Raw genomic sequence first — 22,948 nt, forward strand, 5'->3', positions numbered from 1 at the left:
CATTCTCCTTTTCCTTCTATGGCTCTGCAGTCCTGCCCATGACAGAGTTGTTTCAGGGCAAAACTCTCACCTGTCCAGGTGTGACTCCAAGTCCATGAACCAATACTCTGTAGCTCAAGTAAACTAACAGAACTCTCCCCCTCCGATGGAGAAATAAGACATGACATCCGGAAAGAAGGGAATCACACATCAGCACAAAGCCGACGCAAACATTCTCAGGCTTCCTACTCACCCTCCCCTGAATTCACCATACCCACCAGTCACAGCCTTTCCTGCTAAAGGCAGCTGCTTACGTGAAGGCAGAGTGAAAGGAGGACACTGAGCCATTTACGCTCCATGCTTTTCCCAAATTCACCACCAAGTCAGTGTTTTATCTCTAAAAAGGGACGAATGGGAGGAACAGAAAGAAGAATAAAAATAACAAACCATAATAAGAAACGCTATCATCCACTGAGCACTTACCATGTCCCAGGCTCAATCCTAAATATTTTGGACGAATTTGCCTATTTACCTGTCAAAACCACCCCCATGAATAGGCCCTATTATTGTCCGCATGTCGCAGTTAAAGACACTGAGGTATGGAAAGGTGAAGAAACATTCCCAAGGTCAGAAAATGGAATCCTGCTTGAGGAGGTGACCAATCAGCTGACATACAGGACCCAGCGGGAATTCAGGCTATCAGAATTATCTATAAAATAGGGTAGACTCATATATTTTGCAATCCGACGTTTTTCAGTGAAAGCTTGCATCTCGTTCCATCTTCTAGCACGTCACTATAGATTTATACAGTTCTTTGAATATTATACTTCATACTCCAAGCAGATCCAAGCCTAATAAATTGTGAGATCATAGCATGTTACAGCTGTTCTGACGTTCATCTACCCAAAATTTTTCCTTTAGAGACAGGAAAGCCAAGGTGCAGTTAAGCGACTTGCCCAAGGTCATAAGGCTAGTTGCACAATGACCTAGCTCACCAGATCTTCCCTCTTTTTCATTATTTCGTTGACACATAAATCCATTGATAAGCTAAATAAATGAAAGCACACGCAGACAGGTATTGGCATTTCCACTGTGACAATCTTCATCTGCAGAAATTAGATCACTTAAAAATTTTTTCTAGTCACTGTGACTTAAAAACATTACTTTCTCTGGGAAAATCTCTCTGGGAAGGCTAATACTTTGGCTTGAGGGATAGACAAGTGAATCGGAGTAGACTTTAGGTGCTGCACAAATCCCTTTGTTAAGGACTGTTCAGAGTTTTGTATCCCTTAAAAATCTGGATGCGCTTATGTTGTTATACATCTGTTTCTATTCAACAAGCAATAAAGAGAGTCTCCAAAGTCAAGTAAACCCAAGTAGGGTTTTCTCTCCATCTGTCAGAGGAAAAACCCAAGAGAGTGTTTTGCCTGCAGAAGGACAAGGCCCTCAGCTGGCTCCAGAAAGCCACTGTAGCGGCAGCCCATCTGTGCAGATGTGCAGCATGAGATGCGCAGCATTTTGCTGTTGTTGTTAACGGTAATAAAACGTGGGGCTTTCTTTAAAATGAAAATGCTATTTTAATTTTCAACACTTTGCTTTCAAACTGCCTTTTCCATCAGGCTGAAAATGGTCTCGAAAACTTACAGGAAATAAAAGCGGAAGTCCCCGACTCTGTATCAGAGCAAACTCCAAGAACCTCAGAGTTGGGACACCAGTTATAGAATCAACTTTAGAATTTTATGTTTCAAACCCTCACTTTTATACTTAGACCACCAAGTTTTGCTATTTCTCATCTTCCCGGAAGGGTTTAAAGAATCTTATGCTTAGGGGATCCCTGGGTGGCTCAGCGGTTGACCTTTGGCCCAGGGCGTCATCCTGGAGACCCGGGATCGAGTCCCGCATGGGGCTCCCTGCATGGAGCCTGCTTCTCCCTCTGCCTGTCTCTCTCTCTGTCTCTCATGAATAAATGAATAAAAAAAAAGAATCATCTGCTTAAAATGAGTGGTTTGTCTCAGTCCTCACCGGCCTCCTGGCCAGGGGCAAACCCCAAAGGCCTGGAAGCCCAGCAGTGAGGTCGAGGTTCAGATGACCAGGGTGGGTGGAGAAGGGGACGTTTACCCAAGTGTCCCTATAAACCAAATTACCTGCTGACTTCTTGGGGAATCCATGTGAGCCGGTTGTTGTTCAGATTAAGCAGAATCAAGTGTTGTAAGCCACCTGTCAGAAGAATAAATGTAGTCACTTTGGCTCTTTCTCAGGGAACAACTCGGAGCCCTCTTCAGGTCCCGATGCTTGTCCCTCTGGTTTCTTGCCGGGGCCAAGCCCTGGGGCCGTGGGACAGACGCCCTCGTAAGGCCGCCTAGGGCGGAGGCGAGCGGGGGCTCCTGCCCAGGGGCGAGGCTCCTCAGGTGCCGACGGACGGACCGACAGACGGACGCACGGGGTGTCGGCCCCGGGACCCCAGAACCGCAGAGGCGCCGGGCCTCACCTGGGCTGTGCCCGCGGATGTGCCCACGGCGTGCCCTTGCCACGCGGCGCCCGCTCACCCGTCAGGAGAACCGCGGCTCCCCGGGGCGGGCGGGGCGGACGTGCGCACACCCACGCGGGTCGCGGGCCACGGCCTCCCGCCCCCGGCCCCCGGAGGCCTCGACTCGCCCCCCACGGCGCTGTCTTTGCGGCCGCCGCGCAGCTGGGCCTCCCTGGAGAGGAGGGAGCGGGCGTGCGGGGTGCACGAGGGCCCACGCAGCTCCGCGGCGAGCGTGTCCGGGGAGGTGGACGCGCGGACACGGGCAGGACGAGGCGCGAGCTCCGGGGCATCTCCGCAGGGGCGCGCAGGCGCGGAGGCGGGCTCGGCCGCGTTCTGCGGGGAGGGCGCCCCCCTGGGCGCGCGGCGTCCGGAAGGGGCTCCGGGCAGCGTGGGCGGGCGGGGGCCTGTGCATGGGCGGCCTGGGGCCCCTGTGCGTGGGTGGCTTGGGGGCCTGTGCGCGGGCGGGCTGGCGGCCTGTGCGCACCCTGGGGGCCTGTGCGCGGCCTGGGGGCAGCGTGGGCGGGCGTGGGGCCTGTGCGCGGGCGGGCTGGCGGCCTGTGCGCACCCTGGGGGCCTGTGCGCGGCCTGGGGGCAGCGTGGGCGGGCGTGGGGCCTGTGCGTGGGCGGGCGTGGGGCCTGTGCGCACCCTGGGGGCCTGTGCGTGGCCTGGGCCGCCGGCCGGACCCGCAGCGCCGAGCGTGGCACACGGTGTGCGGGGCTCGCGGCTCCCGCGCGGGGGCCCAGATGCGGCTCCAGGGCGCCAGGCCGTGGGGGAAGGCGGCGGCGTGGCTCGCCCGCACGAGGCAGCCCCACGGGCCCCTGACCCAGGGCGCGGTCGGCGACCGCCGCCCCTCAGGCCCGCCCGGGGCTGCGCCTGCTGGGCCGGGCCCGCGCAGGGGTCGGGGTCGGGGTCGGGGGAGCATATGCCCGTAGGCGTGTGACCTGGTGCGATGGGCGGCCCGCGGCTCCTCCGGTGCGTGTGTCTGTGCGCGCACGCTCGGGGGCTCGGGATGCCCCGGGGGCCACACACCTGCTCCTGCCCGGGTCTCCTGGGCCTCGTGCTTTTGAGCCCCTGAACCGCGCCGTGACCTCCGAGGACCTCCGAGGACGCCCACGCTCCCCAGGCCAGCACCCGGCCTCGCCCAGGAATTTCTGCCTCTGGACGCGCCTTCAGGCCATCCCCGCGCAACGTGGAGTTTTCGTTCTCTCTACTGCTTCTCTCAGCTCCATACCTACATTCTCTCTCTCCCCCCCTACTCCTCTTTTAACCCCCACGCCCCAGGCCTTCTCTTTGAGCAGATTTCCTCTAATTTGCCGTGTGTTGATAGCCATCCTACAACGCCAGCGTGTGACTGTTCATAGACAGGGAAGGCAGTTCTCAAACTGCGGTGCCTACAGGAACTGAGAAGGTGACCCGACAGGTAGTGGGGGCCCTGGTGGGAGCGCCCTGGCAGGACTGGGCTTTATCCAACAAGGGGCTGCCGCTGGGCCCCTGGAAATGTGATTCCAACGTTGCCTCACCTTTTTTAAAACAGACAAAAATGAGGGAGACATCCAATTTTTTTTTGTTAATGAACTCTTTTGATTTGCAAGTTTTGGTGCCCCTAATTCAAATTCTTTAAAAGATTGTCGAAACACAGCCAACTTGTTTATGAACCACGTTCATCTAGGAACCAGTTTCAGCTCACAGGCACCAATTTGCGACCCCCGTCTTGTTCACACGATTAGCTCAGACCGCTCAAACAGCTTGTAGATTTTCTTAATTCCCAAGAAAGAGACGAGCCCTGGCCTAACTTGGGACACAAGTCTAGCTCTTGCCCAGTCTGGTCTAGTCAGGGGGACTGGATCACGTAATACATGCTGGATGGCGCTCAACTCCTTGACACCAAACTGCTTCTGCTCTTGGATAGTAAGGACACAACATAAAACATAGTTTATGTCACTCACATGGGATTTTCAATGTTCAGCAGCCCAAAACCAAGAAATACAGAAAATACAGGCATGCAAGGGCACTGAACAAAGATTACATATATTTTAGAAACCTCAAATGTAAGGGCACGCAAGAAAAAATTTTCTTTATTAGCATTAATAGGTTGCTTAATATTATTTACTATGTCATGTTCTACATAAGTTTGTTCCTTCAGTGTGGTTTATAAAATAGTTTATAAGATTGTCTTTTTTTTAATGCCCTTAATTTTTTCTTATGTAAACTATAATCTAAGTAAACTGTAATTGAACCCCAAATCTGTGGGTTTGCATACATAATGTGCATAAGCATCAATAAGTGTTTGTTATAGGTCTTGTTTTGAAAAAAATATCTCTCCAGGATACGTGATTTAAGGGTTTAAAGTAAAGAGATCATAGCAGAGTCTATTTGTGCTATTTGCCAAATATACCCCTGATTTAACTCCCTATGCATTGATATCCTTAATAAATGCTGCTTGGTGATGACAGTGATTATACATAGCACCCATGTCTCAAAAGTTCACATATCTTTAGTTTTACTAGTAGGGACAAAAACATAGAATGAGGAAGTGCTATACATGAGCTATAATGTACAATGTTCAATGAAGCCCTAAAAATCATCTCTTTGTCACATGTTTTCCCCTTAAGCCCCCCTCTACCTATATTAAATAGGAAGAGTGTCCTATTGGAGGAATTACAAGTTGATAGGAAATACCCCTCCCCCCAAAAAAGAGCCAGTTATTGGATCTCACATTCTTTCTTTAAAATTTTCCTCAGATTGGTTTTAAACTTAGCATCTTGAGCAAAGATTGCAGCTTAATATTGAAGCAATAAATAAAAAGTATAAAGAACAAGGAATGCTTTTCTTGATTGGATTTTCAATTAATTTCCTCTCAGGCACAGAGAAAAGGCCCCCAGATTTAAGAGTTAAAATGTACCCTGATTCTGAAAAGGAAAAATTGACTAATTTAATACTAACTTATTTTCTTAGGTCTGCATTACAGAAATAATAATGCAATAGTTGAAAAAAGACACTATTGTACCCAAAAATCCTTAATTTCAAGAGTAGTGCATAAATATCTCCAACAAAAAAAAAAGATTATTAGGTAAAATTTCATTTACTTTTTTCACTTGTTCAATATAAAGAGATTAAATTTGATCCCATAATACTGCTGTTCTTTGACTAACTTACCACATACTCCGGGTGCAAATTTACAAATCTTATTTCCAAATAAATGAAGCTTCTTCAGGGATGTAAGATATTTCATCTCTTCTGGAATTTCTTCTAAAAGGTTGTTTCCCAGATTTAGTGCCGTCAACTGGAAACATACAGAAATTTAATTAACTCATGCACTATTCACCTTCAAAAGAGATAAATAATTAAGAACTTTTGTTGATACACTTACCCCTAGAGGAGTCAAAAAAGAACAATAAATGAAGCCTAAAGCCAGCAGAAAAGTAAAATAATAAATATTAGAACAGAAATAAATGGTATAGAAACAATAACAAAACACAGTAGAACAGATCATGAAACCAGGAGCTGGTTCTTTGAAAAAATAAATAAAATTGATAAACCCCTAGCCAGTATTTATCAAAAAGAAAAAAAGAGCCCAAATAAATAAAATCACAAATGAGAGAGGAGAGATCACAACCAACACCACAGAAATACAAACAATTGTAAGTAAATATTATGAAAAGACTAGATGCCAACAAATTGGGCAATCTAGAAGAAATGAGTAAGTTCCCAGAAACATATAAACTACCAAAATTGAAAGAGGAAGAAACAGAAAACTTGAAAAGACGGATAACCAGCAATGAAATTGAATCAGTAATCAAAAATCTCCCAACAACCAAATGTCCAGGGCAGAACGACTTCCCAGGGGAATTCTAATAAACATTTAAAGAAGAGCTACTACCTATTCTTTTGAAACTATTCCAAAAAATAGAAATGGAAGGAGAAACTTGGAAATACATTCTATGAGGCCAGCATTACCTTGATTCCAAAATCAGACAAAGACTCCACTAAAAAACAGAACAACAGGCCAATATGCTTGATGAACATGGATGCAAAAATCCTTAACAAGATACTAGCAAATTGAATCTAACCGTACATTAAAAGATTCATTCACCATGATCAAGTGGGATTTATTCCCGGGCTGCAAGGGTGGTTCAATATTCACAAATCAGCAGCATGATACACCACCTTAATAAAAGAAAGAACCCTATGATCCTCTCAGTAGGTGCAGAAAAAAGCATTTGACAAAATACAGCTTCCCTTATTTATAAAAACTTTCCACAAAATAGGGAGAGAGGGAACATACCTCAACAAAAAGCCATCTTAGCAGGGAAACACTGAGAGGTTTTCCCCTAAGACTAGGAACACGACAGAGACATCCATTCTCACCACTGTTTTTTAATATAGTCCCAGAAGTCCTAGCCCCAGCAATCAAATAACAAGAAATAAAAGGCATCCAGATCATGAGGAAGAAGTCAGACTTCACTATTTGCAGAAGCCATGAAAGAAAACCTGTATGTAGAAAACCTAAAAGACTCCAGTAAATTATTGCTAGAATTGTTACATGGATTCAGTAAAGTCACAAGATACAAAATCAGCAGAAATCTGTTGTATCACTATACACCAATAATGAGGCGGCAGAAAGAGAAATCAAGCAATCAATCCCATTTACTATAGCACTAAAAATCCTAAGATACCGAGGAATAACCTAACCAAAGAGGGAAAAGATCTATACTCTGAAAACGATCGAACACTTACGAAAGAAATTGAGGAAGACAAACAGAAATGAAAAACATTCCATGTTCATGGATTAGAAGAACAAATATTGCTAAAATATCTACGTTATCCAAAGCAATCTACACATTGAATGCAATCCCTTTCAAAGTACAACCAGCGTTCTTCACATAACTAGAACAAATAGTCCAAAAATTTGTATGGAACCAGAAAAGACATGAAAAGCCAAAGCCATGTTGAAAAAAAGCGAGGCTGGAGGCATCACAGTTCTGGACTTCAAGGTATATTACAAATGTATGATGATCAAGATGGTATGGTCCTGGCACAAAAACAGACACATAGATGAATGAAACAAAAGATGCTGAAATGGACCCACAACCCTATGGTCAACTAATCTTCAACAAAGCAGGAAAGAATATCCAGTGGAAAAACAGATTTTCTCTTTAACAAATGGTGTTGGGAGAATTGGACAGCCACATGCAGAAGAATGAAACTGGACCACTTTCTTACACCATACACAAAAATAAAAAAGGATGAAAGACTTAATGAGAGACAGGAACCCATCAAAATCCTAAAGGAGATCACAGGCAGCAACATCTTTGATCTTGGCTGCAACAACTTCTTACTAGACATGTCTCCAAAGGCAAGGGAAACAAAAGCAAAATTGAACTATTGGGACTTCATCAAGATAAAAAGCTTTTGCACAGCAAGGGAAACAATCAACATAACTAAAAGGCAACCCACAGGATGAGAGAAGATATTCACAAATGACAAAGGGCTAGTATCCAAAATCTATAAAAAACTTATCAAACTTAACACCAAAAAAAAAAAAAAAAAACAGTCAAGAAGTGGGCAGAAAACATGAACAGTCATTTCTCCAAAGAAAACATACAAAAGGCTAACAGACACATGAAAAAATGCTCATCATCACTCAGGATCAGAGAAATACAAATCAAAACCACAATGAGATATACCACCTCACCCAGGTCAGAATGACAAAAATTAGCAACTTGGGAAATGACAGATGTTGGCGAGGATGTGGAGAAAGGAGATCCCTCTTACACTGTTGGTGGGAATGCAAACTAGTGCAGTCACTCTGGAAAATAGAGTGGAGGTTCCTCAAAAAGTCAAAAATAAAACTATCCTATGACCTATCAATTGCACTACTGAGTACCCCAAAGATACAGATGTAGTGATCTGAAGGGGATCTTCACCCCCATGTTTATAGCAGCAGTGTCTACAAAAAGAATGAAATCTTGTCATTTGCAACAACGTGGATAGAACTAGAGGGTATTATGTTAAGTGAAATAAGTCAGAGAAAGACAAATACTATATGATTTCATTCATATGTGGAATTTAAGATACAAAATAGAATATAGGGGAAGGGCAAGAAAAATAAGATAAAAAGAATGAAGGATGATGGGGCACCTGGGTGGCTCAGTTGGTTAAGCATCTACCTTTGGCTCAGGTTATGATTCCAGGGTCCTAAGATCGGGTCTCGTGTAGCGCTCCTTTCTCAGCCGGGAGTCTGCTTCTCCCTCTGTCCCTACTCCCTGCTTATGTGCTTGCGCTCTCTCTCTGTGCCCCTCACAAATAAATGAATAAAATCCTTTAAAGAAAACCAGAGAGTGATGCAAACCATAAGAGACTCCTAACTATATGGAACAAACCGAGGGTTGCTGGAGGGACGGTGGGTAGCAACATGGGGTAATTGGGTGATGGGCATTAAGGAGGGCATTTGATACAATGATCACTAAGTGTCGTATGCGACTGATAAGCCACTAAATTTTACCCCTGAAATATAATACATTATATGTTAACTAAACTGATTTTTTTGTTTAACTAAACTGATTTTAAATTCAAGAAAAAAGAAAAAGTGAATGGCTAAATAAGAACATAAGAAAAATAATAGATAGCATTAAGTGCTCTGTATATAATTAAAAGAATGAAGAGATAGTGATTGGTTGTCCAAGGAAACTAGTCTTAGAAGTTTATATTTAAATTGAGATCTGAGTGCTGATAAGAAAGAAGAAATAGCCAAAATAAAGACCCCAAAGCACAAACATTTTTGATGTAGTTGAGGAACCAAGAGATGTGGCTGATGGAGGGGGAAACCCAGCAAAGCATGAGGTTGCAAAGCTGTACTTGAGCCAAATTGCTCATGATTTTGTAAACCAGGGTGAAGGGTTGGGATTTTATTCTAAGCAAAGTGAGAAATGAGTATAGGGTTTCGAGGAAATATGGTATTAATTGGCATATAACTTAACAGCAGCACTCTGACAACTGCCTACAGAATAGTCTTCAGGGGAGCTAGAGATGAAGAGCAGATATAGCACACTTTTCAGAGGCAGGATTGCAGTGGTCAGGCAAAGAGGATGAGGAATGAGGATGAGAAATGAGAGATGAGGATGAGGATGAGAAATGAGGATGGCTTGGGCTAGAATGGTGGTGATGGAGGTGCAAAGAAGTAGATGGGTGTAAGATATACTCTGGAAGTAGGGCCAGAGGTTGTGAAATATAAGAGAAAGAGAGGAATCATGGATACAATCAAGATTTGGAGCTTGAACACCTGAGATGAGGACAACTAGGACAAGGGCAGGTTTGGGGGAAGGAGAAGAAATCAAGAGTTCTGTTTTATCTATATTAAAATTAATGTGTCTTTTAGACATTGAAGTGGAAATATCAAGTAGGCAGTTGTAAATGCAAGTCTAGAACTCCCTAAAGGGGTCAAGACCAAAGAGTTAAATTTGAGCCTTCACCCAAGTCAGAGTTGTCATGTGGGATCATAAGAGAATACCAAGAGTGAGAGTATGAGAGAAGAATTGATCCTAGCAGAGGAGAAGGAATGGCCAGTGAGGTGGACAGAAGGGGTGGGACACCGACAGCCTCTGATATGGCAGATCTCCTTTATTGAGACAGGGTTCAGTCCTCAGGAACTGGACTTTTCCTGCTAAGGACTTTCTATTTCATCCTTCTCTGAAGAATTTCCCTTGGCCACTAGGAACTGCTTTAGCCAGAGATGCCTGAAAGGTTATGCCTGGAAGGTAATCCCTCTACTCGATCCTCCCAAGGCAGCCTATACCCCATAGTGAATGCAGGGATGAAACAGCCACACTCCTTTGCCTCTGGGTGCAAGGCATGTTCCAGAACTCTGGTGGAATAAAGCTAAGGCTAAATTTCTCCTGAGATCATATCTTAACCTTGATTCTTTCCCTGCTCTGATCTGCTTCCTCACACTTTTACAGGGTTTCTACAGAGAGCACAGCCTCAATAAATTACAAAAATCTGACTTAGGTTTTCTAAGATACATGGTGTCACAGAAGCCAAGGAGAAAGAAAAGGAAAAGGAAGTTATTTTTAAAAAGAAGGTGCAGGCCAAATCCTAAGGGAAAGTTAAGTAAAATAAAAGCATAGAAATAACCACTGGATTTAGCAACATGAAAATCATCAGTGACCTCGGCAATAGGGGTGAGGAATTGGGGAAGAAACTCTGATTGATGTGGGCTATAGAGAAGCTGAGGAAAAGTGAAGATAATGGGTAATAGACAATTCTCTTAAGAACTTTCACTATGAAGGGATCTTAGAAAACTAGCAGGGAGCTGGAGGGTTTTTCTTTGAAAATAAAAGATCATACAGCTTATTTACATGCTGATGGAAATAATTATGCGGAGAATGAGAAACTAATGATATAAGGAGAGGGATCATTTCAGAATCAAAATCCTTTAGAAAATGAGAGAGGATATGATCCAAAGTATAAGTGGGTGCTGGCCCTGCATAAGAGTGGGGAGCCTTCACTGAGGTTCTAGGAGGGAAGGCAGAGAAGGTACATGCAGATCAGGGCCCTGGATGGATTTGGTAAGAGAAGGATGAGGGAGTTTTCATGAATGAGAGTATCTTTTTTTTTTTTCAATGAAATATGAAGCAAAACCATTTTCTTGGAGGAGGAGATGTATGAGGTTTGAGGAAATGTAATTTTGAAAAGCAATCTGGGCAAATGTGGTAGGGTAGCTGATAGCCACAGCTGGTTTTCTGATAGAACAGCTCCAAAGAAGATGATATAAAATGGATAAATGACCCAGGAAAAGGCACCTGCTTTGGAAGATACTTTAAATATATGGCTCTTTGGGTAGAAAAGTCTACCATGTGAAAATCTGAGCTCAACACCAAGACTATGACATATAGAAGATGAAGAGGGCTCAACTGAAGATCTCAAGAATTAAAGGATTCTAAAGTTAAAACTAGGATAAAATGAATGAAACCAGAATGATTCTTGATAGAAAAAGGTAACTAAAAGAAGATTCATTTTTTTACCTTTAAATTCATAGAGGTGATGGTAACTCCAAAGACTGTGGGCTATCCTCTGTCACTATGGCGAATACATGAGTTTCAGCCTAGATTACATAAATTATACAGAAGTTCCAGAGACACTATAACAAGGACTAAATTTCCCTTGAGAAATACTTCAAGACTCAACTTCAATGTTGTATTAATTCAATCATATTTATTATATGTGTATTATGCGCACGATATTCTGAATGCTAGAGTGACAAGGACACCCACAGTTTCTCTTCACACTGCTTATACATTGGGAGGGGAGAGAGACAACAAATAAGCAAACAGATCATTTCTGTTAGTGTTAAGTGCCTCATGGAAAGGAAAGAAAATGGGTTAATTGGTTGGAAAGTAGCTCAAGGTTGGGGTACCTGGGTGGCACAGTCGGCTGAGCATCAGACTCCTGGTTTCCGTTCAGGTCTGATCTTGGAGTCCTGAGATTGAGCCCCACGTCAGGTTCTGTGCTCCATGTGGAGTCTGCTGGAGTTTCTCTCTCCTTCTGCTCCCCACCCACCCACCCACCCACCTTGTGCTCACTCTCTCTCACCCTCTCTCAAATAAATAAATAATAAATAAATCTTAAAAAAAAAAAAAGGTAACTCAAAGCCAGATTGGGCCATTAGATAAGACCTCTCTGAGAAGGCGATATTTGAGGTGAGCTAATTGAGATGCCTTGACAAGTTGTTTGAGATGAACTATTTGAGATGCCTTGACAAGGTTATTCCAAATGGGATTCCATCCACAAAGGGTTTCAAAAATACCATGCAGTGTTTCACTAGTAACACTCTGTGGTTATGGGTAGTTCCTAGAGGAAGGGCTTTAGCCATATAAGAGACAGCTACTGGATGAGTTTGAAACTCATGTTACATTTATAATTTTCTATAATGAACTTTCTGTTGACGTATTCAGAATATAACTCTCCTGTCCTTTGGAAGCTAGCATATTGCCATAGATTGAAAGACACCATTTCTCCAAAGTGGTTTCTCATGGTACCATGACCAGGGATTATAGCATCTTACAATCAGGAAGAACATTTTTGTTTAAAGATTTTATTTATTCATTTAAATCAACGGAGGGGACCAAGGGGAGGGGCAGAGGGAAAAGAAGCAGACTCCCCGCTGAGCAGGGAGCCCAATGCAGGGCTTGATCTCAAGACCCTGGGATCATGACCTTAGCTGAAGGCAGACGTTTAACCCACTGAGCCAGCCAGGCCCCTGGGGAAGAACTTTTATAAGTCACCTGGTACAGCATATAAAATGCAAGGAGGCAACTATATACCTTCCTTATATACTCATTCAGTAATAGGCAGTTCTTTCACTTCTTAGGAAGTGTTCCTTACTTTTTTTATTTATACATTTTTTGTTTGTCAGTCTCTCTCTAACTTCTAACTCTTCCCATGGCAGTCATTAAAAAATAGCTCTATTCCCCCTCCTTTCTGCCACATAATAATCTTTCAAATATTTGAAGATTGCTATCATATTCCCCCTGAATTTGTTCCATTCTTCTTTAACCATTTCCCTCAGGACATAATTTCCAGACCTCTCACTGTCTTGGTCACCCTCTCATTTTTGTAAGCACACCCCTCTCTGGAAACATGGCGCCTAGGGTGAGACAAGGAAATGTGATCGCCTAGCATGGATGCTGGGGAGACCACAGACTCTCCCTCGGGCAGATGACTGCACTTCTATTAATGCAGCCCAACATGGCATGCCCTCTTTCAGCAGCAGGGCACATTGTTGTTGCATAATTGATCTTGTGTGTGGCCATCAAAAACCCACGGCCAAAGAGATAACTGTGAAGGAGATAACCCACATCCTGGGCTTGTGCAATTGAATTCTTTTCTCAAATGTAGGAATTTACAGTCATCCCTGTAAAAATTGCATCTTGTTGGTTTTGGCTCAAAAGAATCTCAAATGAATGTGATGCTGTCACTCTAAATTCAAAGTCTAAAACTGGACAATGTCAGTGGGCATACTAGATCTGTTTCTCCCATCCCCATTTTGGTTAATGCACCCACCATCCTTGTAATCCTATCAGCTATTGTGACTTAAATTTCCTTTCTCCTTTCCTTTCTCTGATTATTTTATATAAACAGCTGCCTAAATAACCAGTCCATGAGGAATTGCCCTACCCAACAATGTCCTAAATGTTTTCAATCTGCCTATAGTCTTTTCTGCATCTTAGCATATTTGTCCCAAACAGTGTCTGTCCCAACTTTTCCTAAATTTGATTTATTTGATTGTATAGGCCTATTCATACCTCTAAGTTACAGCCTATCTGTGCCCTCCCTTGAAATACATGGATGTGTTTCCTCCTACTATACACTGTCTATGATAATGTGCTGTCTATTAAAAAAAATATTATTGTTCAGAATGATCATGTATGTGCACATACATGCATGTATATATATATATATTGATTCACACACACAGTGGAATTGTCTTGTATGCAGTACATGGAATTCTCATTTTAAATATTCTTATTCTGTTGGTATTCACACTCTTTAGTCAATATTGCACGGTCGGCAAAGCACAGGATTTGGAGACCATCTGCTCTGCAATGTACTAGCTATGTGATCTCAGGCAAGTCAAATTTCTAAGTGTCAGGGTTTTTTAGGGTTTTTTTGTTTTGTTTTGTTTTGTTTTTAAATGGGGATCGGGTGCCTGGCTGGCTCAGTCAGTAGAGCATGCAACTCGTGATCCTAGGGTTGTGAGTTCAAGCCCTATGTTGCGTGTAGAGATTACTTTTAAAATATAGGAATACTAGTATCTACTTTTCAGGGCTGTCTTAAGGATTAGAGACAATACAATAAAGTACCTGGAATATGGCAGATATTATAAAATGCTAAATCTGATCTTTTAGATCCAGAAGACCCTAATACAAAATTTTGAACATACACGGTGCTAGAAATTCAGTAGGTGCTTCATAGATATGTGTTGGCACTTCCATTTAGTTTTCCAACTTTAAACCCGTTTTCCTTTTTAATTTCTTCAAATTTTTATTTAAATTCTAGTTAGTTGGGCAGCCCGGGTGGCTCAGCGGTTTAGTGCCGCCTTCAGTCCAGGTTGTGGTCCTGGAGTCCCGGGATCGAGTCCCATATCAGGCTTCCTGCATGAAGCCTACTTCTCCCTCTGCCTGTGTCTCTGCCTCTCTCTCTGTGTCTCTCATGAATAAATAAATAAAATCTTTAGAAAAATAAATAAATAAATAAATAAATAAATAAATTCTAGTTAGTTAACATATTGTGTTATACTGGTTTAAGCAGTAAAAATTTGTGACTTATCACTTACGTATAACACCCTGTGCTCATCATAATAAGTGATCTCCTTGATAGCCATGCCCCATCTAGCCCATCCCGCACCCACCTCCCTCCATCAGCCCTCAATTTTGTTCTCTATCATGAAGAGTCTCATGGTTAAAACCACTTTCTTAATGATTTCTAACTAGTTTTTTCAAAGATTTCTAAATTCAAAGCCACTTTTAAAAAATTGAAATGTAATTGACATATAACTTTTTTTTTTAAGACTTTACTTATTTATTCATGAGAGACACAGAGAGAGGAAGCAGAGACACAGGGAGAGGGAGAAGCAGGATCCACGCAGGGAGCCCGATGTGGGACTCGATCCCGGGACCCAGGCTCACACCCTGAGCCAAAGGCAGACGCTCAACAGCTGAGCCACCCAGGCGTCCCGACATATGACATTTTGTAAGTTTAAAGTGTACAGCATGTTGACCTGATACATACATAAAATGCAGCCTGATTGCCACCATAGCTTTAGCTAGCACCTGTGTCGGGTCATATAATTATCTCCTCTTTGTGCTAGGAACAATTAGGATCTAGTCTCTTAGCAACTTTGTAGTTTTTAATACAGTTATTATTGACTCTAATCACTATGCTGTGTAGGATGACGTATTATCTACACTGAATTAAGTTCGTATCTTTAAACAAAGTTTCTCCAATTCCCCCACCCCCCAGCCTCTAGTAACCAACATTCTGTTCTCTCACAGCCATTTTTCAATGACATTTTCAGAGAAAGAAAAACATTGGCCACAGAATCATGACTTTCTGCTAACTCGTTAATTTTGGTGGGAAAATTTTTTTTTATTGTTTCTAGTGATAATGTGTTTCAGGATTCTGTTTCCATTAAACTGTTACTTTACCTTAGTTCTTCAGTTATTATAATAGGTTTCTATATTTCCTGCTCCCATTCGGTATATACGTCCTTCTCCAGGAAGCCACCTTCCTTTTGTAGTTGTATGGCACTGTGTGCTTTCTATGACCAATTATTCTGCTTCATATTTTAGTGATTGATTTACCTCTACTATTATGTTGTGATTCATCTAACATTCAAAGAACAGGGTCTGGAACATAATAGTTGCTCAATAAACGATAGTTGAATGCTGCAAGCTAATGGTTAGATCATTTCTGTAAGCTAATGGTTCACACTGAGGAATACTCATTATGGCTCCATGTCTTTTTTTTTTTTTCTTTAATTGAGTATCTGTTGAACGCAGTCAGCTCCAATCTTCCTGGCTTGATTTACTTCCTTCTAAGGGTCTGCATGCTTTCCTTATTCTAACTCTCTGCTCATTCTGAGTAACCCCTATGCTTAATTCAGTGTAGTGCCTGCTATCATATGTATGCCTAGAACTTGCACCAGGCAACATAATTAAACCTAACACTTAATTATGCTGTGTTTGTAGCTGTTAATTACACTTGAAAACTCTGTGCTATTTATTTTGTCTTTCGATTGCTTATTTGATTTTTAAAATGATATCTATGACTAACTTGGATAAAAACATTTTTAAAAGTGTAAAAAACAAACAAACTGAGTTCAGGGGTGACTGGGTGGCACAGTTGGTTAAGCCCCTGACTCTTGGCTTCTGCTCAGTCATGATCGCAGGGTCATGAGATCGAGCCCTGGGTCACTCACGCTCAAGGCAGTCTGCTTAAGACTCTCTCTCCCTCTTCCTCTGCCCCTTATCCCCTCTAAAGATAAATACATACATCTTTTAAAAAAATGAGTTCAAATGTCCATTTTATCTGGTTGTCTTTTGAACATGCTTGATGATACCATTTGGAAATGAGCTTTTAGATCATTTGCCTATAATAGATATGTATATGTTTTAGCTAGTATGTGACCATTAATCCTTAAATTATTTAAGGATAATGAATATTTCCATTCACTATACCTAAGTAATGCACAGTACAATGTCAGGTTCTGTAAACTATTTAATAAAAATAATTGAATCAAATCTATGAGAGAAGATTAATGGAATTTTTTAATGGGATTTTTATATTTTTTAATAGCATGTGTATGACCAAGGTATATCTGGGAGAGGGTAGCATTATAGCTCACTGCTAATTCTTAGCACTGCCTTTTTAAAATTTCTCTAAGGAATCTGTGGCATCTTTAAAACTATAGGATTTTTTAAAAAAAGATTTGATCGATTTATTCATGAGAGACACGCCGGGAGAGGCAGAGACATAGGCAGAGGGAGAAGAAGCAGGCTCCCTGTGGGGATCCCGGTGTGGGACTTGATCCTATGACCCCGGGATCATGACCTGAGCCAAAGGCAGATGCTCAGACACGTAGCCACCCAAGTGCCCCTAAAACTACAGTTTAATACAGTTGCCAAAAGCTTCTTCTAAGTCCAGCTCTTCCTGCAAGATTCTGTTTATTTGAATAATTTTGCAAATTTCAAAACTATTATTTAATAGTTTTAATTACTAGAAGTTGCAGCAACTTCTTAGTATATAATCAGATTTAGCAAAACAATTGTAATTTCACTGGAAAGACAGGCAAAGGTTCCAGGGTCCAGCCTGGCATCTAATCACTGAAGACCTCTGCAACTAAGCCCTGTGCCCTTGGAGCCCAAAGTTAAACCCAGTGTCGTGGAATTGGCAAGTCCTACTCATCCAGCGTAAGATGGATTTTCTGATCATCATTCATAGTAAAATCATTAACAAAGTGTTACCTGTTAGCATACTGTCAGAAGCTTCTTTTTTTTTATTTTTATTTATTTATTTATTTATTTTTCTGTCAGAAACTTCTTAAGGAAGAAAACAGAAGAAACAGAGACAAGAGTTTCACATTATCAGGAAGGAGGAATTACAACACAGAACTGAAATTCAGTTAAAATGTAAGACCTGAAGTGTTTGGAAGAGTGAAGCATTTGGATGCTTACGTGAGGGTAAGGACTAAAATCTTCCGAGTAAGCAGTATGGTGAGGCGTCCTGTACAAGGTAACGTTGACACAACTTTAGGTGCCAGGAGTAACGAAGCATGTTTTAGAGACGAGGCAAGTGGGGCATAGAGAGATGAGCAGAGTCGTTTCACATCACCCAGCCGGCAAGTGAGAGAAGAGGCTTGAGGGTCCTCCAGACACCTGACTGCCAGCTAGTCGGAAAGCTGAAGTTCCAGAAAGGGTGCAGGAGGGTGCAGGAAGCTTACCACAGGCTGGGGGGGAGCAGCAGAGGCAAAGGAAGAAGGAAGGAGCTTGGAAAGAAGGAACTGCCTAGTACCTCTGTACCTGGACAGGATAGAGTGAAGCAGGATAGTAAATCCCTGCTTGACAGAAGGGCCAGGTCGGAAAACAAAGGCTTTACCTACTTGATGGGGGAAAAGAGATTTCCCGTGGTAAGGGCAGGAAAATGCTGACAACCAGCACAGGGGACATCAGTTCCCTAGTGTCGCCTCGGACACCCGAGGAGGGAGAGGGCAGGCCAGCCTAGCTCACCCCACAGATGCCCGCTCCCTGCGCTCTCAGGGCCGCCTTCTCCTACGTCTCTGACTAGAGATGCTCCCGGCCCAGTACAGTTCTCCCTCGTGGCGCTTTTCAGAAATGTTATTTCCCATCTCGGTGTATATTGGACCGCCTTTCCCCACTAAGTCCGAGACTGGGGACACGTGGAGACGGTTGTCCTCTCCCACTTGGCCAACACCCAGCAGTGCGTCAGCCACCCAGGCTCGCCTAACTGCTGAACAGGAGGAGAGGCTGGGTGGGAGGAAGCAAGGGAGCAGCGGAGGGGCCGAGGGAGAAGGCCGTGGACCAGGTAGGGGTCACCGAAGAGGACGGTAAAGCAGGAAAAGCAGAGAGGAGAAACACAGCAACAAACTCCCAGACTACCTGGCTCTGCTCAGGCTCGGCCTTATTTGCTGTCCACTGCTGATGGTCCCAGGAAAGGCTCCGGGACACCTACTTGGCTCCGGGCAGCCGGGCCTACGAGCCTCGGAGGGGCCCCTACGCCCGGCCCGCACCGGTACAGATGCCGGCTATCCTGGGGAGGCCGGTTAAGCGGGACCCTGCAAAGGGCTTCCCCCCACCGCCCAAGGCCGCGTGCTGTGGTTCACCAGGTGCCCCGCACCGGGGCCACGACCCCGCCTCAGGCCTCAGAGGAAGAGCTTCTCTAGCGCTGCTGCCATCCCAGCACTTCCCACCCGAACGACCGGCCATCAACTCATTCTTTCCCATGTCATCAGAAGGGATTGAAATGTCCCCAAGTTTCACTAGTCAAATAAGCAAAGAAAGAAGAGGAAGGATCTCGTATTTTCTAAAGAACCTCCTCCCGTTTTGCCCCAGTTGCCACTTACACCACAACGGTAAGAGTGATCCTAAGAGCAGCTGTAACTTTGAAAAGTTCCTCTGTGCCGGGCATTGGGCTTCCCCTCTGTCAACATTTAGCTTCATCCTCAAACAAGAAGACGGCGTCCGTGTTTTCCACATCTGCATCCTTGGGACCAGCACAGACCCAAGAAGACCAAACTCATATGTAAACAAATGGTCAAGTAGGGTCAATCCATGTGGCAATCAAACCTACTATCTTTAGGCAACCCAGTTTCTCTTTTTCTTTTATTTTCTTTTAAGATTTTATTCATTCATTCATGAGAGACAGAGAGAGAGAGAGAGAGAGACAGGCAGAGAGAGAAGCAGCTCCATGCAGGGAGCCTGACATGGGACTTGATCCCAGGACTCCAGGATCAGGCCCTGGGCTGAAGGCAGGCGCTAAACCGCTGAGCCACCCAGGGATCCCCCAGTTTTTCTTTTTAGAACTACAAATTGAACACCCCACCCTGACAAATTTTACGCTAAGTATATAAATAATGAAACAGAGCTGAAAGCAACCTCGAAAGAGACTTCATGTTATAGATGTATTCACTGGTTGAGGGACCTTGACAAGTGACCTAACCTCTTACTGAACCATACGGGCATTTTATTAACAACGTGAGGGTAGTAACTTCCTTGAAAATGAACACAATTGCCAGCATTGTGCCTGGCTCTCAAGAAATGATTGATGTTGTTATTCTATTTGATACCATTATACGAGTGCTGAAATTTAAAAGTATCATTTTTGCTTTAGCAACTTGAAAAATATCGAGATTATTTTAATATTTTGTAGAAAATATGACCAAATATCAGAATATTGGGGCAAACCGGACTTCCTACGATGATTTAAAAAAAAAGTCTAGGGGGGTTGCCTGGGTGGCTCAGCAGTTTGGCACCTGCCTTCAGCCCAGGGTGTGATCCTGGAGTCCCTGGATTGAGTCTCATGTCGGGCTCCCGGCATGGAGCCTGCTTCTCCCTCTGCCTGTGTCTCTGCCTCTCTGTCTCTCTCTCTATGTCTATCATAAATAAATAAATCTTTTTTAAAAATAAAAATAAAAATAATTTTAAAAAAAAGTCTAGTCCAAAAGGTAAACACCAAAAGATGGGGGGGGGGGGTGGTATGGGCCCCCCCACCCCCCTGCAAAATGTAGTAGGGGGATACTTTCTTTTTTTTTTTTAAGATTTTATTTATTTATTCATGAGGGACATGCACAGAGAGAGAAATGCAGACACAGAGAGAGGGAGAAGCAGGCTCCATGCAGGGAGCCCGAGGTGGGACTTGATCCTGGGTCTCCAGGATCACGCCCTGGGCAGAATGCAACGCTAAACCACTGAGTTACTTGGGCTGCCCGGTAGGGGGATACTTTCAATACTTTGTAATAAAAAGATAGGATTTGAAGGAATACAAGAAAGAGTTCAAACTAACTTTTGGAAAAAAAAAAAAAACAATCGGGTTTTATTAGAAAATGATCAGAATAAGAATGATGACCTTAGAACTATGACAGACCTATCACCAGGTTGTAAAGATCATGAGGACACTTTCTGGCTTCCATCAGTCCTCCACGTGTCAGCTGGAATGCCACGTGTCCTACCTGCCTTCTCTGCTGTCCTCTCCCTAGCACTGACCACTGCCTTGTGTCCTGCTTGTTCTGCTTGATTGTTTCTTACAGCTCTACTGGCTGGAATGGAAGCTCCACGAAGGCCGGGATTTTCATCTGCTGCTGAATCACCAGTTCCTAGTGCCTGAGACACAGATGGTGCTCACTACTTACATACGGATTGAGTAAATGAAGGCAGAAATTGAGACCCAGGGGGATCAAGCATCTTTAATTTAGCTGGTAAGTGGCTGAACCAGTTAAGATATCCAGGTCTTGGGATCCCTGGGCGGCGCAGCGGTTTGGCGCCTGCCTTTGGCCCAGGGCACAATCCTGAGATCCGGGATCGAATCCCACGTCGGGCTCCGGTGCATGGAGCCTGCTTCTCCCTCTGCTTCTGTCTCTGCCCCTCCCTCCCTCTCTCTCTCTGTGTGTGACTATCATAAATAAATAATTTTAAAAAAAAGATATCCAGGTCTCCCAAATGCTCCTCCAGGGCGAGCAGCCCCTCTTACCTCTTTTTTTCTGAAACTATCACCTGTCCGCTCTGCTAGAAACTATGGGAATGATGTGCAGTATGAACAATCTATATCTTTGGAAGGTTTCCAGCACATTTTATTCAAGCTGCTTCTAGAACTTCCATTATAAAGTGGAGATTGACTTTTTTTTCAAAATTCCACAACTGGGGAGACGCTACATGAAAAAAAAAATTGCTAGTTCATGAACAGCTGAACAATAATGGCATTTGCCTGAATCTGACTTGCAAAGCGCTTTAAAGGTAGACCACAGGAAGCCTACTTTCTAAATCAGTTGAATTCTTCTTTGAAAGGAAGGGCTGAGGGGCGCCTGAGTGGCTCAGACAGTGAAGCCTGAAGCCCTCCAGCCCAGGTCATGATCTTGGGGTCCTGGGATCGAGCCCCATGTCGGGCTCCCTGCTCAGTGGGGAGCCTGCCTCTCTCTTTCCCTCTGCCCTTCTCACAGCTTGTTCTCTCTCTCTCTCAAATAAATAAATTATTTTTTTAAAAAAAGTAAGGGCTGAGCTTAGCCAGCTCCCTATTTTAGGAAGTTGTGAGCAAACAGATGTCAAAATTTAAGGACTTTCATAAATAAAAGGATAAGGAGGAAAGGACTGGGGGAGATATGAGAAGATGACACAGTAAGGATAATCAGACTCAGGCTTTTTTCCCTGAGGAAATGTATTTTACAGTCTTTAATGTTTTTTACTAAACAGCTATTGACCAAACATGAAAGAATACATAAAACTTTGAGCCATGTAAGAGTTAAAAAAAAAAAAAATTTTGAACCACCACATACCTGGAGGAGGATGGCACCTGGAAGCTTACTCTTACAAAATAAGAAAGGCAACTAAGAAAGTGGAAAATATGGGCCAGAGGAAACAATGGGTCCAACTCAGGGAAACCACAAAGTGATGCCCTCACCTCAGTATCCAGCAAACCTACATGCTAATCAGCTTAGACCGGGGCAGGGGGACGGGGACCCTGGGGGAGAAGTCACTCCACAGAAAAGCACATTTGATAGAACATGTAAGATAATCAAGTTTGAAATAAAAGGAAGCCACGACAAAGGCAAAAGATGCAGAATGAAAGAAAGGTGAATGGAAACTCCAAGGCAACAGAAACGGTACATGAAGAAGAAAATGTAATCATGAGACATTAATCAACTCTGCATGAAGGTTATTTAATTAATGAGACACATTTCAGAATTCTCCAAGAGACAAAATATTTAACCACGGTTTTAACGGGGTGCGGCCTAAGTGGTGACATCTTATAAAAGTAACATGTTTAAAATTTCTGGTGAGGAGGAGGGAGGGAGAGCTGAAGGTGGATTAGAGATGCTGACGCAGTCATCATACAGAGTAAAAAGAGACTGCCGTTGGGAAGAGAAGAAACGAAGGTGTAGCAAGTCTAAACGATGGAGAAACGAAGTATACCAATGGTGTTTGGAAGAATGAAGGAGAGTGATATCTAAAATGGACAAATGAAGGAAAAAAAGATGAGTGAGAAATGTTTGTATATGGAGATCAGGTTTTGGGGTGAGGGAGAGTGGAACAGAAGATAGCAGCTTTCTATTATAAGCCTTCTGCAGTACGCGATTCTCTTAAAACAATGCACTGGATTACTTTAATGGGAAACAAAAATCGAGTAGGAGAAAATTAACTCATGGCTCAGTCAAA

At 43.4% G+C, this 22,948-nt stretch overlaps 1 protein-coding gene across 2 annotated transcripts in view; it reads right to left on the minus strand.

The window, feature by feature from the left end:
- Positions 1 to 22,948, minus strand: part of LRRC69 (leucine rich repeat containing 69) — a 91,313-nt gene that overhangs the window by 67,138 nt on the left and 1,227 nt on the right. Inside the window, exons 2-3 of one of the 2 annotated variants that reach the window (XM_026014916.1) lie at positions 5,664 to 5,790; positions 2,124 to 2,196 (exon numbers count right to left, since the gene is read on the minus strand). The exons of the other annotated variant lie outside the window; for it this stretch is intronic. Coding sequence (XP_025870701.1) covers positions 2,124 to 2,196; positions 5,664 to 5,790 — 200 coding nt within the window. The remainder of the gene's footprint in view (positions 1 to 2,123; positions 2,197 to 5,663; positions 5,791 to 22,948) is intronic. 2 annotated transcript variants of the gene reach the window in all.

Source organism: Vulpes vulpes, chromosome 13 (genome assembly GCF_048418805.1).
Source record: "Vulpes vulpes isolate BD-2025 chromosome 13, VulVul3, whole genome shotgun sequence".
Classification (NCBI taxonomy): Eukaryota; Metazoa; Chordata; class Mammalia; order Carnivora; family Canidae; genus Vulpes; species Vulpes vulpes.